The sequence below is a fragment of the Heterodontus francisci genome, chromosome 1 (genome assembly GCF_036365525.1).
Source record: "Heterodontus francisci isolate sHetFra1 chromosome 1, sHetFra1.hap1, whole genome shotgun sequence".
In the NCBI taxonomy this organism is placed as follows: domain Eukaryota; kingdom Metazoa; phylum Chordata; class Chondrichthyes; order Heterodontiformes; family Heterodontidae; genus Heterodontus; species Heterodontus francisci.
This window is the reverse complement of record NC_090371.1, coordinates 221,572,469-221,586,517: the sequence shown is the minus strand read 5'-3', so window position 1 is coordinate 221,586,517 and position 14,049 is coordinate 221,572,469. Positions and strand designations below refer to the sequence as shown.

The window sequence follows — 14,049 nt, the reverse complement described above, 5'->3', positions numbered from 1 at the left end:
AGCTGGACTCAGGAGCAAAGAGGCCATCAGGAACCGGGGTGTTTCTGTTTTGAATAAGACCTGTGCTTATGCTGGGAAGACCAGATCTGGAAGATCTGATACTTTGGAAGACAGCTAAGGAATATAGGAAATCGAAGTGAATTCCTAACAGCTGTGCACACTTTGGATTGGTCCCAGGAGAAGTGAACAAACTGGCAAGATCCTGTAACATATAGGAGAACTCTTGGGGTGGAAGTAATAGTCATACAGGAGTGGTCTGTTGAGATTTAGGGTGTAAAGTGTTCATCTTCATGTTCCGTTAAGATTTTAAGTTTAAAATACAAATGTTTCCAAATTGTAGTTTTAGTAGTGTTTTGCTTTGTTAAACTCTTGTACAGTGAATTTTTTTGTTTAAAACATGAAAGCTTGCGGCCTATTCCTTTCAGTAAATACTGGGAATTTGACTTTCTCCTTTTAAAAGTTAATAGTCCCTACTGGGATCGTAACACTTGGATGCCGATAGTTCTGCATCTACCTCTTCCTGAAGCTCCATTTCTTTCCGCAGCACGTTGTTGTGCAGGACACAGCAGTTAACAGCCATTTTGGAGACCCTTGATGGGGAATACTGAATAGCATCTCCACTGCCCAGGCATCCGACATGGATCTTCAGCAACTCAATGGCTTGTTCTATCATCGCCCATGCAGTCATGTGGCTCCTGTTGTTTCTCCACTGGTTCACTGGTAGAGTTCCTAACACGAGTCAGCAGCCAGGTCCTCCGAGGGTAGCCCTTGTCTCCCAGGAGCCAGCTGACACTGTGTGGAGAAGCGAAAACCTGCAAGAGATGTGACTGCCACTGAATGAATGAATCATGGCAGCTCCCAGCATATCTTTTGCAGACATACAGGAAAACCATCTGGTGGTCACTGAACATTGAGGGAATGCAATTCTTTGTGCTTGATGAATACTCCAGGTTGATCTGAGGGCGCCTTGGTTGTCACATGTGTAGAACCAATGTCTCCCTGTATTTGGGTGAGAACCTAACCACTACAGCGAAGCCGACAGCCTCTGTATCTCACTGGCCTCATCAGTGTCAAAGTGGGCATCAGTGGTGGCCTTAGAAAACAAGGCATCGGTGACCTGAGGGATGTACTTGTGGGCTGCAGAAGGAGAGATCTTGGAGATGTCACCAGCAGCTCTCTGGGAGGAGCTGAAGATGAGGAAATTCAGGGCTGTGGTGACCTTGATGGCCACTGGCAATGCATGCCCACCCTGCGCACTTGGAAGGAAGTGGTGTTCCAGGAGGCTGCAGATGTCAGCAATGACCTGCTGCCAATCTATGAGCCTCATGAGGCACTGTTGCCCTGTTGTGTTGAAGAAGCATGATCTGTAAATCCTGTATCCAGTCTGTATACCCTGTGCTGGTGTTATTGCCTCCTTCGAGCTGGAATTCTGTGTCCATCGCCTCTATCCTGTGGCGTGGCATGCGGCTGCAGAGAAGGCAGTTGCTGACAGTGCTGTTGAAATTGAAATTCACATACTCCAGTCCCAAACAAGAATCTTTTAAAACAAAGCCAATTATATAGATATGAGGGAAGAACTAGCTAAGTTTGGTTGGGTAACAGACTAAATGGTATGATGGCAAATAAACAGTGGGAAACATTTAAAGGAACAATTCAAAATATACAACAAAAATACATTCCATTAAAAAAAACAAAGCTCAGCAAGAAACTTCCCGGGCTTACCAGGGAAGTTAAGGATAGTATTAGATTAAAAGAAGAGGCTTACCATGTTGAAAAGAATAGTAGTAAGCCTGAGGATTGGGTGTATTTAAAGGGGACTAGAATAAGAGAGTAAACTAGCCAGGAATATAAAAACAGATTGTAAAAGCTTTTACAAGCATATAAAAAGGAGAGTAGCTCAAGTAAGCGTTGGTTCCTTAGAGGCATTGAGAAAAAAATTATCATGGGGAATGAGGAAATGGCCGAGATGTTGAACAAATATTTTGTATTTGTCTTCCTAGTAGAAGACACAATTTACATACCAGAAATAGAGGATAACCAAGGGGCTAACTACGAGTGAGGAACATAAGGTAATTAATATCAACAGAGAGAAAGTATTATAGAAACTTAAGGGTCTAAAGGCTGACAAATACCCAGGCCTACATCCTACGGTTCTAAAAAGAGGTAGCTACAGAAATAATGGATGTGCTAGTTATGATTTTCCAAAATTCCCTAGATTTTGGAATGGTTCCAGTGGATTGGAAGTTAGCAAATGTAACTCCGCTATTCAAGAAAGGAGGGAAAGAGAAAACAGAGAACTACAGCCCAGTTAGCCTGACATCAGTTGTCAGGAAAATGCTGGAATGTATTATTAAATACTTAGAAAATCATATGATCAAACAAAGTCAACATGGTTTTACGAAAGGGAAATTGTGTTTGACAAATTTATTAGTTTTTTGAGGATGTAACTAGTAGGTTGAAAAAGGGGACCCAGTGGATGTAGTATACTTGGATTTTCAAAAGGCATCCAAAAGATGCCACAGAAGAGGTTAATAGACAAAATAAGAATGCATGGAGTTGGGGGTAATATATTTGCATGGATAGAGGATCGGTTAACTGAAAGGAAGAAAAGAGTAGGGATAAACAGGGCACTCTCAAGTTGGTAGGCTGTAACTAGTGGAATGCTGCAAAGATCAGTGCCGGGGCCTCAGCTATTTACCACCTATATTAATAATTTAGATGAAGAGACCAAGAGAAATGTATCTAAGCTTGCTAATGATACAAAGCTAGGTAGGAATGTAGCTGTGAGGAGGTCACAAAGAGGCTGCAAAGAGATATAGACAGGTTAAGTGGGTGGGCAAGAGGGTGGCAGATGGAGTATAATGCGGGGAAATGTGAGGTTCTTCACTTTGGTAGTAAGAACGAAAAAGCTGAATATTTTTTTAAAAGTTCAGAGGGACTTGGCTGTATTTGTACAAGGAACAGAAAAAGTTAGCATGTAGGTACAGCAAGCAATTAAGAAGGCAAATGGCATGTTGGCCTTTATTGCAAGGAGATTGGAGTACAAGAATAAGGAAGTCTTGCTACAATTGTGCAGGGATTTGGCGAGACCACTCCTGGAGTAGTGTGTGCAGGTTTGGTCTCCATATCTAAAGAAAGAAACTTGCATTGGAGGTGGTACAGTGAAAGTTGACGAGATTGGTACCCATACCTGGGATGAGAGGGTGTCCTATGATGGGAGGCTGAGTAAATTGGGCATAATCTCTCTGGAGTTTAGAAGAATGAGAGGTGATTTCATTAAAACATATAAGATTCTGAAGGGGCTTCACAGGGTTGACACTGAGAGGTTGTTTCCATTGGCTGGGGAATCTAGGACATGGGGCACAATCTTGGCATAAGAGCCCGATCATTTAGCACTGAGATGAAGAGAAATTTATTCACTCAAAGGGTTTTGAATCTTTTTACCTCAGAGGGTTGTGGGTGCTCCATCATTGAATATATTTAAGGCTGAGATAGACACATGTTTGGTCTCTCAGGGAATCAAGGGATATGGGGAGTGGGTGGGCAAGTAGAGTTGAGGCAAAAGATCAACCATGATCGAATCGAATGGTGAAGCAGGCTCGAGGTGCCGCATGGCCTACTCCTGCTCCTATTACTTATGTTCTTATGAATGGTGTTTTTGTCACTGGAAGACTGCTTCCATTGAGGTTCCGTAAGGTCGCTACTAGATCCTTTGCTTTTCATAATATATATCAATGATTTAGACTTAAATAAAAACAGTAAGTGTTGGAAATACATGGCAGGTTAGGCAGCATCTGTAGAGAAAGAAACAGAGTTAACATTTCAGGTCTGTAGCCTTTCTTCGGAACCCTGCTCTCATTCCCACATTTCTGTCCTTGGCCTGTTGCAGTGTTTCAATGAAGCTCAATGCAAGCTCGAGGAACAGCACCTCATCTTCCGATTAGGCGCTTTACAGCTCTCTGGACTCAACATTGAGTTCAACAACTTCAGACCATGACTGCCATTTTGATTGTTTTTTTCTAACCATGTGCCAGTCTTTCATGTTTTGCTTTCAGACTGTTGATTATTCTGCCACTAACACTCTCTCTGGATAAATCTTTTGCCTTTTACTACGGCTATTACTACCCCCTTAGTCTTTCGTTCCATGACATCTTTGTCATTTAATCTCTCCTGTCCTCTGCCCTATAACACACCTTCCCTTTTGTTCTTCTTCCTCCTTCCCCCCATTCACTTGCTCAAAGCCTATTACATTTCGAACCTTTGCCAGTGCTGATGAAAGGTCACAGGCCTGAAACATTGGCCAGAATTTTACGCCACCCCAGTGAGCCAGATGGTGGGGGGAGGGGGGGGTGGGGGGGCGTAAAATTGAGTGGGAGGCTCCAGGAGGCCGTCCCGGTCTGTTCCCGCCTCCAGCCCACTTTACGGGCCGCCCGCCCCAGGCCAATCAAGGCCCTTAAGTGGCCACTTAACAGCCTTCGCCTGCCTCCATGGCTATTTTACCCATGGCAAGCGGGCATCCGGGATACATGAAAGGCCGCCCTGTGATACTTGGCGGCCTCTCAGCGCACCGGAGGGAGGGGCACTGACAATCGGGCACAGGGAGCCTGATTGAGGGCTGCCCCCACTTCCTCAACCACCCCCAGGACCCGAGACACCCCTACTTTCCCCCAAACGACCACCCTTGCCTCGCCAGGGCATCACCGATCCCCCCGATGAGTCCACCCTTACATACCTTCAATCCTGGCTCTATGTCAGGGAATCAAGGGATATGGGGAGTGGGTGGGAAAGTGGAGTTGGGGCAAAAGATTAGCCATGATCGAATTGAATGATGGAGCAGGCTCGAGGGGCCGCATGGCCTACTCCTGCTCCTATTACCTATGTTCTTATGAATGGTGGCGCTGCTGGGTCTAAGAGCTGCCGGCCGATGCTTGGCCGGTAGCTCAATGAGGCGGGACGTCCTCCCTTAAGAGGGTGGACGTCCTGCCTCGGAATAATCAAAGTCCGGGGACCCATAAAATGCCAGTTGGATCCCCGGGCTGGGCAGAAGCGGATTCGTCACCGACTTTTATGTCGGTGGCCAGCTCCTGTCCGCCCAGCATAAAATCCAGCCCATTAACTCTGTTTCTGTCTCCACAGATGCTGCCTGATCTGCTGTATATTTCCAGCATGATGTTTTTATTTCAGATTTCCAGCATTTTGCCTTTATTTAGACTGAAATGCTGGGGGCATGATTAAGAAGTTTGCAGATGATACAAAAACTGGTCATGTGGTTGATAGTGAGGAAGAAAGCTGTAGTCTGAAAGAGGTATCATTAGACTGGTCCGGTGGGCAAAAAAGTGGCAAATATAATTCAACCCGGAGAAGTGTGAGGTAATGTATTTGGGGAGGGCAAACAAGGCAAGGGCATACACAATAAATGGTAAGATATTGAGAAATGTAGAAGGAACCTTGGATTACATGTCCTCGGATCCCTGAAGGTAGCAGGACAGGTGGACAAGGTGGTTAGGAAGGCGTATGGGATACTTTCCTTTATTAGCTGAGGCATAGAATATAAAAGCAGGGAGGTTATGCTATATCTGTATAAAACATTGGTTAGACCACAGCGAGAGTTCTGCATACATTTCTGGTCACTGCATTACAGGAAGAATGTGATTGCCGTAGAGAATATAGAGGGAATTTACAAGGATATTGCCAGGAATGAAGAATTTTAACTATGAGGAAACATTTAATAGGCTGGGGGGTGTTTTCTTTGGAACAGATGAGGCTGAGGGGAGACTTAATTGAGGTGTATAAAATTATGAGGGGCCTAGATAGTGGATAGAAAGGACCTATTTCCCTTTGCAGAGAGGTCAATAACCAAGGGGCATAGATTTAAAGTAATTGGCAGGATTGGAGGGGAGTTGAGGTGAAATCTTTTCACCCAGAGGGTGGTGGGGGTCTGGATCCCACTGCCTGAAATGGTGGCAGAAGCAGAAACCCTCAATTGTTGAAACCATCCAGGACGGCAATGCTAATTTCTGAAAATCAGTCCATAAATTTTCAACTCCAACAATACTGACTGGAATTTCCACGGAGTTGCTCCCACTCCGTTGTCACAACTGCCCTGGAAATTACATGGGTAAGTAGGATTTCTACTGCAATTCCTGTAGTTACATTGGTGAAGCGGAAACAATTCCAAAGAAATTGCCAGTCACTGTCCGTACAGCAAGATGGCTGTGTTTTCAGGTGTTGAGTACTGTGGATCAGTATCAATATTTGAGCCTCTTAAAATATGTGACAATGATGCTTTCAGAAACAATTCCAATATTCACTTGTCATTAACGTTGCTTTGAATCACCTACATCAAACAAAGTATTCAGCTCATTCAGACTTATTGAGACAGCAAAATATAAAATGTAGGACCTTTATTTGCCTCCAGTGTCAAGCAAAATTCTACATATACAACATTCAGAAATTAGGATATTCATTACATGACACAGAACAATGTATATTTGACGGACAGATGTTTATGTAAGAGACATTTCACATTGTAGATGTCCACAAGATAGAACTTTACTGCTAAAAAAAGTGAAACATTTAGTCACTACAAACCTAAACATTTTATCAGTCAGCTGCAATGTCATAGAGCAGAGAATCAGATTCTTCCCACATACCATATTTTCCCAACTAACAGCTGACAATCACAGAACCTAGCAGCTGCTATATACAGACATGATCATGGGTATAAAATCTTGTTCACAAGACACAACTAGTTCAGTAGGAAGTCAATCCAGAAAGACTCAAAGGAAATCTAAAAATATTATCAGCCTTTATTGGGGCACAGCACAATTTGCCTCTGCCACATTTAACTACAGATTGATTGACAGATTCCCATTACATTGCTGAAAAGATGTTAATAGTTTGATATAGGCTGGTTTAGTGTCAGTATGACTACTGAGGAAGAGGGACTGGTTGCTTTTTTCCATGACCAAGAAACTAATATTGAAGACAACATTACTTATTATGACATTGTTTTAGTCAGTACTTGTTTAGACCTGCTCTCGGCATTAATAGTGGTACATAAGGGTCAGAACAACTTTTCTTTTTGTGTGACAATGTGTAGCCACAATGGGAATAATTAACCCTCTTCCTGGAAACTTATCCCTTCAAGGCACAAACAATTCTGGATTTGAAAAGGTAAGTGGGGGCATTTTTGATTTGGGAACCATAAACGAAAGTTAATTCTGTATGTAAGCAAAATTGGAAAGAGGGTAAAAATGGGTTTTAGTATGTCTTCGATAATTCCCTGCAGCTTTTAGATTCTGTATAGCTGAAATAGTTGTAGCTATAGAAATGCCTTGATGTACAAGTTAAAGTAACAGTTGCAACCCTATCTCTTAATTGTTAATAGCACTAACAAATTAGGAAATTCCAATTAGTATCTATGGTTATGTCAGTTGAAAGTTCCTGGTCTTTATGTCTGCAAACTTGTTTTACATTTAATTAGGTATCTTTCGTAGTGTATAAAAGAACAAAATTGGTGTAACCTAAGTTGCAGATTAAGTGCTGTGGATAACTTTATACCAGGGATTAGATAGGTAATTTATCCTTTTATGCTTCACCAACCCAAATTATTGTGTTGCCTTTATCCACCTCAGTGATCTCACAGTTTAACTTATTAAGCCTTCCATCCAGAATAAACAAAGATTCCTTGGATGGTGTCATCAGATACTGGCCAAACAGGTCACTGTCCACAATCACTCGGTTTTTACTGTTCCATTGCCACTCTTCGATCTTCATGGGTTCTTTCAGGCTCTTCACCATCTTCACTTTCCCTGTAGACAGTTCCACAAAGAGCACATCTGTTTGCACACCAGAGCTGGCGAAGACATTGTACTGGTTGGCTTCAGTGAAGGAAGGTTGAAAGGTGGCGTCAGAGATGTGAAGGTTGGTCTGAATGTCAAAGGATTTTAGGATTTCCCCTTGGATGGTGATAAACTGAACTCTCATGAGACCCTTTTGATCATCTATACTGACCAAGTAATGTCCATCTGGAGAAACGTAAGGAACACCTGATATATCACCATTGTAGCCAATCACAGAATCTGTGACACTGTCAACTATGATTTGTGGTTCAGTTGCTCCTGTACTGCCAGCATTGCAATGAACAAAGTAGTATCCACCTAAGTGAGTATAGGCAAGTGACTGTGGGACACAATTATAGTCTTTCAAACTGATGGTCTGAATATACATCATGGTTTCAAGGTCAATTTTATGAAGGGCTGGTTCGCCTTTGTGAAGAATAAATCCAAACCTGTAAACAGAGGTACACAGAGTAGCATTGAATATGCGCAGTACTTCCAACAACGAACAGATATTAGGGAATCATCCTAAAAAGTGCAGAAAAATTACAAGCATACTGACTTGCACTTCAGAAAACAGCATTTGTATAATAATGGGCTGAAGTTTATGCTCCCGCTGCCAAAATTGGCGGTAGGTGAAAGGGCTGCACGTCGTGGAGCCAACAAGATATTAAGCGCGGTGTCTCATTTAAATAGTCGGGGCAGACCTCACCCCCCCACCACCTCCGATGGCATGGAGGGGGTGGGCTGTCCGTCCCTGGAAATGGCGTCAGCTGCCTGTGCGCAGGCGCTGATGCCATCTTTAAAGGGCTCTGAGCCCTACTGATAAATTTAAATATTTAAAGAAGCATGTAATAAAAAAAATTAAATACATTTATTCTGCCCCTCTCCCACCCACCCAATAACAATTACATTAATTACTTGCCCTCTACGCCCTGACCATTCCCCTCACCCCCACAAAGTGCATAAACTTTATACTATAACCCTTCCCACAAAACCCTACACCAATGACATTACTTGGACCTCGCTCCCCCCTTGCCCCGCACACTGAAAAACTTACCTCCTCCCCCCTCCCAACCAGTGTTCCGCCTTGGTTCCCGGACGTGGGTCCAAATGCGTGGGAGTGCCAGCCAGACCACACCGCAACAGATGGCGGGAGCGTAACGGTAATTAATGCATTGATTTTAATTAATTTAAATATTTAAGTGGGGCTCCTGTCACCAAGTGGACGGGGGGATGATGGCGGGGTGCCACAACAGGGCTGCGCTGCCGCCGGCAACATCGGGCCGGTCCTCCCGGCGTTGGGGTGTGTGGCGGCCCTCTCCCGGGGGCATTTTCAGGCCTCCCTGCCATGATCCCTGACGCTGGGGGTGGGGGGGGGATCAGTAAAATCAGCCCAATATGTTAACAGTGTGTAACGACTGAAATCTGTAAAGCATCTAACTCTGTATTAGCTCCCTGGCCATCACATAAAAAGCTCTAAAATGTTTTAGAACAAGTGTGTTTTATTATGCATTAATGACATTGTTATTAAACAACTGCCAAAGTGCTATATTGATTGCCCATGTTCCTTAATATAAAGTATTACCCACCAATCAGACGGTTTCTGCCACAACTGATCAGTTGCACTCCAACCAAGTGATTATTTAACGTTCACATGCAAAATGCCAAAATCAGCTCCCTTACTTCCACATGGATATGTATCTGTCTATACAAGCTTTATTTTTAAATGCCATTAATCCATCATATTAAAACAATTATGCAACAAGATCCTAACATTATGACGTAGAATCATTGACACACATTACCTGAAAACATCACAGTGTAGAATTTCTGTTCACTTCCGCTAGTTTTGTGCCCAGATTCCAGCGCAAATCAGTTGAACCAGTGTGAAAGATTGGGGGATTTAAAATGTAAGTGAGATATGCCCCAAAGCCCTTATTTGTGTTTTCTTCAATCTTCACGCTGGTTCAAGATGTAATTCAGCCAGATCAGGCCCCGACCACAAAACTGGCCACATCCCCAGGTCAAAATTGCAAGATGCAGTCGATAGCACTGATTCGTGAAAGCTCTTTTAATTATGTTCATCTTCTTCGGCGTACAGGCACTAGCATGTTATGAAAGCTTTTTCAAATCAAGAAATACTTAATTTACTAAGATACCAACTCGTGTATACTAATGAAATTATAAAATGGTTCAGTATAATTTTTTTGTCATTTCAGTGATTTAAAATCATGTTACTCACAGGCAGAAAACTGGATACCTGTATTAAAAATGCTTTTTTCCAGTGAAATAATCTATTTTCAGCTGTATTAACAAAAGTATTACTCTTAAATATATCAAGGCATATTCTTTAATGGAAAGAAAAGAAATAATTACGCTCTGCCTGATGCGCTGGTTCGAGGAATATTTCACAGAATCATTGAATGGTTACAGCACAGAAGGAGACCATTCAGCTGTGCTGATTCGTTGCAAGAGTAAATCAGCTAGTCCCATTCCCCAGCCTTTCCTCTCGCCCTGCAAATATTTTCTCTTCAGATAATTATCCAATTCCCTTTTGATTACCACAACTGAATCTGCCCCCACTGCACTTTCAGACAGTACATTCAGATCCTACCACTCGCTGCATAAAAAAAATCTTCCTCATGTTGCCTTTGGTTCTTTTGCCATTCATCATAAATCAGTGTCCTCTGGTTCTCAACCCTTCCGCCAATGGGAACAGCTTCTCTCTATCTACTTTATTCAGATCACTCATGATTTTGAATATTTCTATCAAATCTCCTCTCAACATTCTCTTTAAGGACAACAGCCCTAATTTCTCCAATCTATCCACGTAACAAAGTCTCTCATCCCTACAACCATTCTTGTAAATCTTTTCTGCACCCTCTCTAAAGTCCTCACATCCTTCCTAAAGTGCTGTGCCCAGAATTAGACACAATAGTCCAGTTGAGGCTGTGTTTTATAAAGGTTTACCATAACTTCTTTGCATTTGTACTCTATGGGCTGTATTTTACCAGCCCTCAACGTCAGGGGTTGTGGCGGGGGGGGGGGCCCAGAAATTATTTGCAGGAGTGGCCCACCACGGGCCCTGCGCCGAGAAGGCCCCGCCGCATTTTACCACTGGCGAGGCCTCGGTGCGGTGTGGGGCCTTCACTTAAATATTAAAATTAATTAAAAACAAATGCGAATTAACTTATCTGGTCCCGGTGGCCATCCCAAGCCGATTTTACGGCCGCCAGTCACAACTCGCGTGCCTTCGGAACTCCGTAGTTCCAAGGCGAGACGCTGGTGGGGAGGGGGGAGGAGTGAAATTATCAGAGTGGCTGGGGGGGGTGGGGGTTGCGCAGGGAAGAGCGGGGAAAACCTTTTCTATTGGTTGTGGGGATGATGGGAAGGGGTTGAGTGTCAAAGATTATTAAGTTTGGGGTGGGAAGTTCAGAACCTGAATAAGACTTTTTTTCGTGGGGAGAGGGCCAATTACACATTTATTACTCATTGGAGGCGTGGGACAGGGAATTGAAAATGTGAATAAATGTATATCTGCAGTTTTAACCATTCTGTCACTTCAAAACTTTTATTCAGGCCAAAGGGCCTGAAGCCCTTTAAAAATGGCACTGGCGCCTGCGGGGTGGTGCCGGATGCTTTTGCTGGGGTGGCTGCTCCGCCCCCTGCATTTAAATGAGCCCCCACGCAAAATACCACAGGGGCTCAGTGATGACGTTTCCATCCATACCACCAGCCTGTCTATGTCCTCTTGAATTCTATCATCATCCTTCTCTCAGTTCACAATACTTCCAAGTTTTGTGTCATCTGCTAATTTTGAAATTGTTCCCAATACATCCAAGTCTTGGCCATTAATATAGATCAAGAAAAGCAGTGGTTCTCGTAACAAACCCTGGGGAACCCCATTGCAAACTTTCCTTCAGTCTTCAAAAACTGTTCGTTACTATTTTGTTTCCTGTCACTCAGCCAACTTCATATTGATGCTGCCATCGCCCCTTTTCTTCCATGGGCTTTGACTTTGCTAACGAGCCTGTCATATGACACTTTATCAAATGCCTTTTGGAAGTCCATGTACACCACATCAACCGTATTACCCTCATCAACCCTCTTTGTTACCTCATCAACCAACTCAATTAACTCAATCAAGTGAGTTGAACATGATTTGCCTTTAACAAATCTGTGCTGGCTCTCCTTAATTAAACCACATTTGTCCAACTGACTGTTAATTTTGTCCCGTATTATTGTTTCTAAAAGCTTTCCCACCACTGAGGTTAAACATACTGGCCTATAGTTGTTGTGCTAATCCTTATAGTCTTTTTTGAACATGGTAACATCTGCAATTTTCCAGTCCTCTGGCACCACCCCTGTATCTAAGGAGGATTATAAGATTATTGCCAGTGCTTCTGCAATTTCCACCCTTACTTCTCTCAGTATCCTCAGATGCATATTATTCAGTCCTGAAGAAGTACCAACTTTACCTACAGCCAGACTTTCTAAAAACTCCTCTTTGTTAGTTTTTAGTCCATCCAGTGTCTCAATTATCTCCACTTTCACCATGACTTTGGCAGCCTCTTCTTCCTTGGTAAAGACAGATGCAAAGTAATAATTTCGTACCTCAGTCATGGCCTCTGCCTCCATGCGTAAAGCCCCTTTTTGGTCCTTAATCGGCCCCACCCTTTCTTTTACTACCTTTTTAGTATTTATATGCCTATAGAAGACTTTTGGATTCCCTTTTCTGCTAGCAAGCAGTCTCTTCTCATATCTCTCTTTGCTTCTCTTATTAGCTTTTCCACTTCCCCTCTGAACTTTCTATATTGAGGCTGGTTCTCAGTTGTATTATCAACCTGACATCTATCATATGCACTCTTTCTCTGCTTCATCTAACTCTCTAACTCCTTTGTCATTCAAGGAGCTCTGGCTTTGTTTGTCAGACCTTTCCCCATCTTGCGAACTAACTTGCTGGAGTTTTTTGAGGAAGTAATAGAGAGGGTTGATGAGGGCAATGCTGTTGATGTGGTGTACATGGACTTTCAAAAGGTTTTTGATACAGTGCCACACAACAGACCTGTGAGCAAAATTGTCACTCATGGAATAAAAGGGACGGTAGCAACATGGATACGAAATTGGCTGAGTAACAAGAAAGAAAGAGTAGTGGTTAATGGATGTTTTTCGGGCTGGAGGAAGTTTTGTAGTGGCATTCCCCAGGCATCAGTGTTGGGACCCTTGCTTTTCCTGATATATATTAATGACCTAGACCTCGGTGTACAGGGCACAATTTCAAAGTTTGCAGATGATACGTAACTTGGAAGCATTGTGAACTGTGAGGATTGTGCAGAACTTCAAAAGGACATCAACAAGTTGGTGGAATGGGCAGACAGGTGGTAGATGAAGTTCAATGCAGAGAAATGCGAAGTGATTCATTTTGGTAGGAAGAACATGGAGAGACAATATAGAATAAAAGGCACAATTCTAAAGGGGGTGCAGGAGCAGAGGAACCTAGGCGTATAGGTGCATAAATCATTGGCCGGAATTTTACGGCTGCTGGCGACTCCGGGGCAGCTGGGTCGGAAGCGGCCGAGAAAACCAAATCCGCTCCATGCCGCCCGCCCACCGGCATCATGCGTGGGGCTGCCAATTAGTGGCCCCTCGGCATATTCGGCACCTGACAGGGCGCACGTGGCCGGCTGCAGCAGTGGATTTGGGGATGGGGCCAATGTCAGCCCTTTAAAAAGGCAGACAGTATTACAATGGAGCAGACGCTCAGGGGAATACAGTGGAGGAGGAGCAGTCAGTGTAACTGCCAAGGTGACCAGCTGACTGGAAAGTGAAGAAGTCAAGGAAGAGTGACAGTGCCCAGGGGCAGGAAAGGGGCAAACATTTGCAGATGAAAGCCAGAGCGATGGAGGGGAGAAGGTTCACCACAGCCCCCAGATTCTCAGAGGAATCTCTGCAGGTCCTCCTCCAGATGGTGGAGGTGAGGCGGGACATACTATTCAACGCCGATGGCCGAAGAAGGCCCGCAGAAGTGACCAAGGGGGCCTGGCTGGAGGTTGCCGAGGAGGTCAGCAGCCGCTGTTTGGTGCGGAGGACATGGCTCCAGTGCCGCAAGCGGCTCAATGACCTGCTTCGCTCTGCCCCGGTAAGGGGTACTCCTCATTAATCTCATTGTGAATGTGTCAGGGAAGGGTCAGTCTGTCCTAACGAT

The 14,049-nt window shown here is 43.8% G+C and overlaps 1 protein-coding gene across 1 annotated transcript in view; it reads right to left on the bottom strand.

Moving 5' to 3' along the window:
* Nucleotides 1–6,405: 6,405 nt before the first annotated feature.
* Nucleotides 6,406–14,049, bottom strand: part of fstl5 (follistatin-like 5) — a 1,003,829-nt gene continuing 996,185 nt past the window's right edge. The window contains exon 15 of the mRNA XM_068021658.1: nucleotides 6,406–8,293. Coding sequence (XP_067877759.1) covers nucleotides 7,591–8,293 — 703 coding nt within the window. The 3' untranslated portion in view covers nucleotides 6,406–7,590. The remainder of the gene's footprint in view (nucleotides 8,294–14,049) is intronic.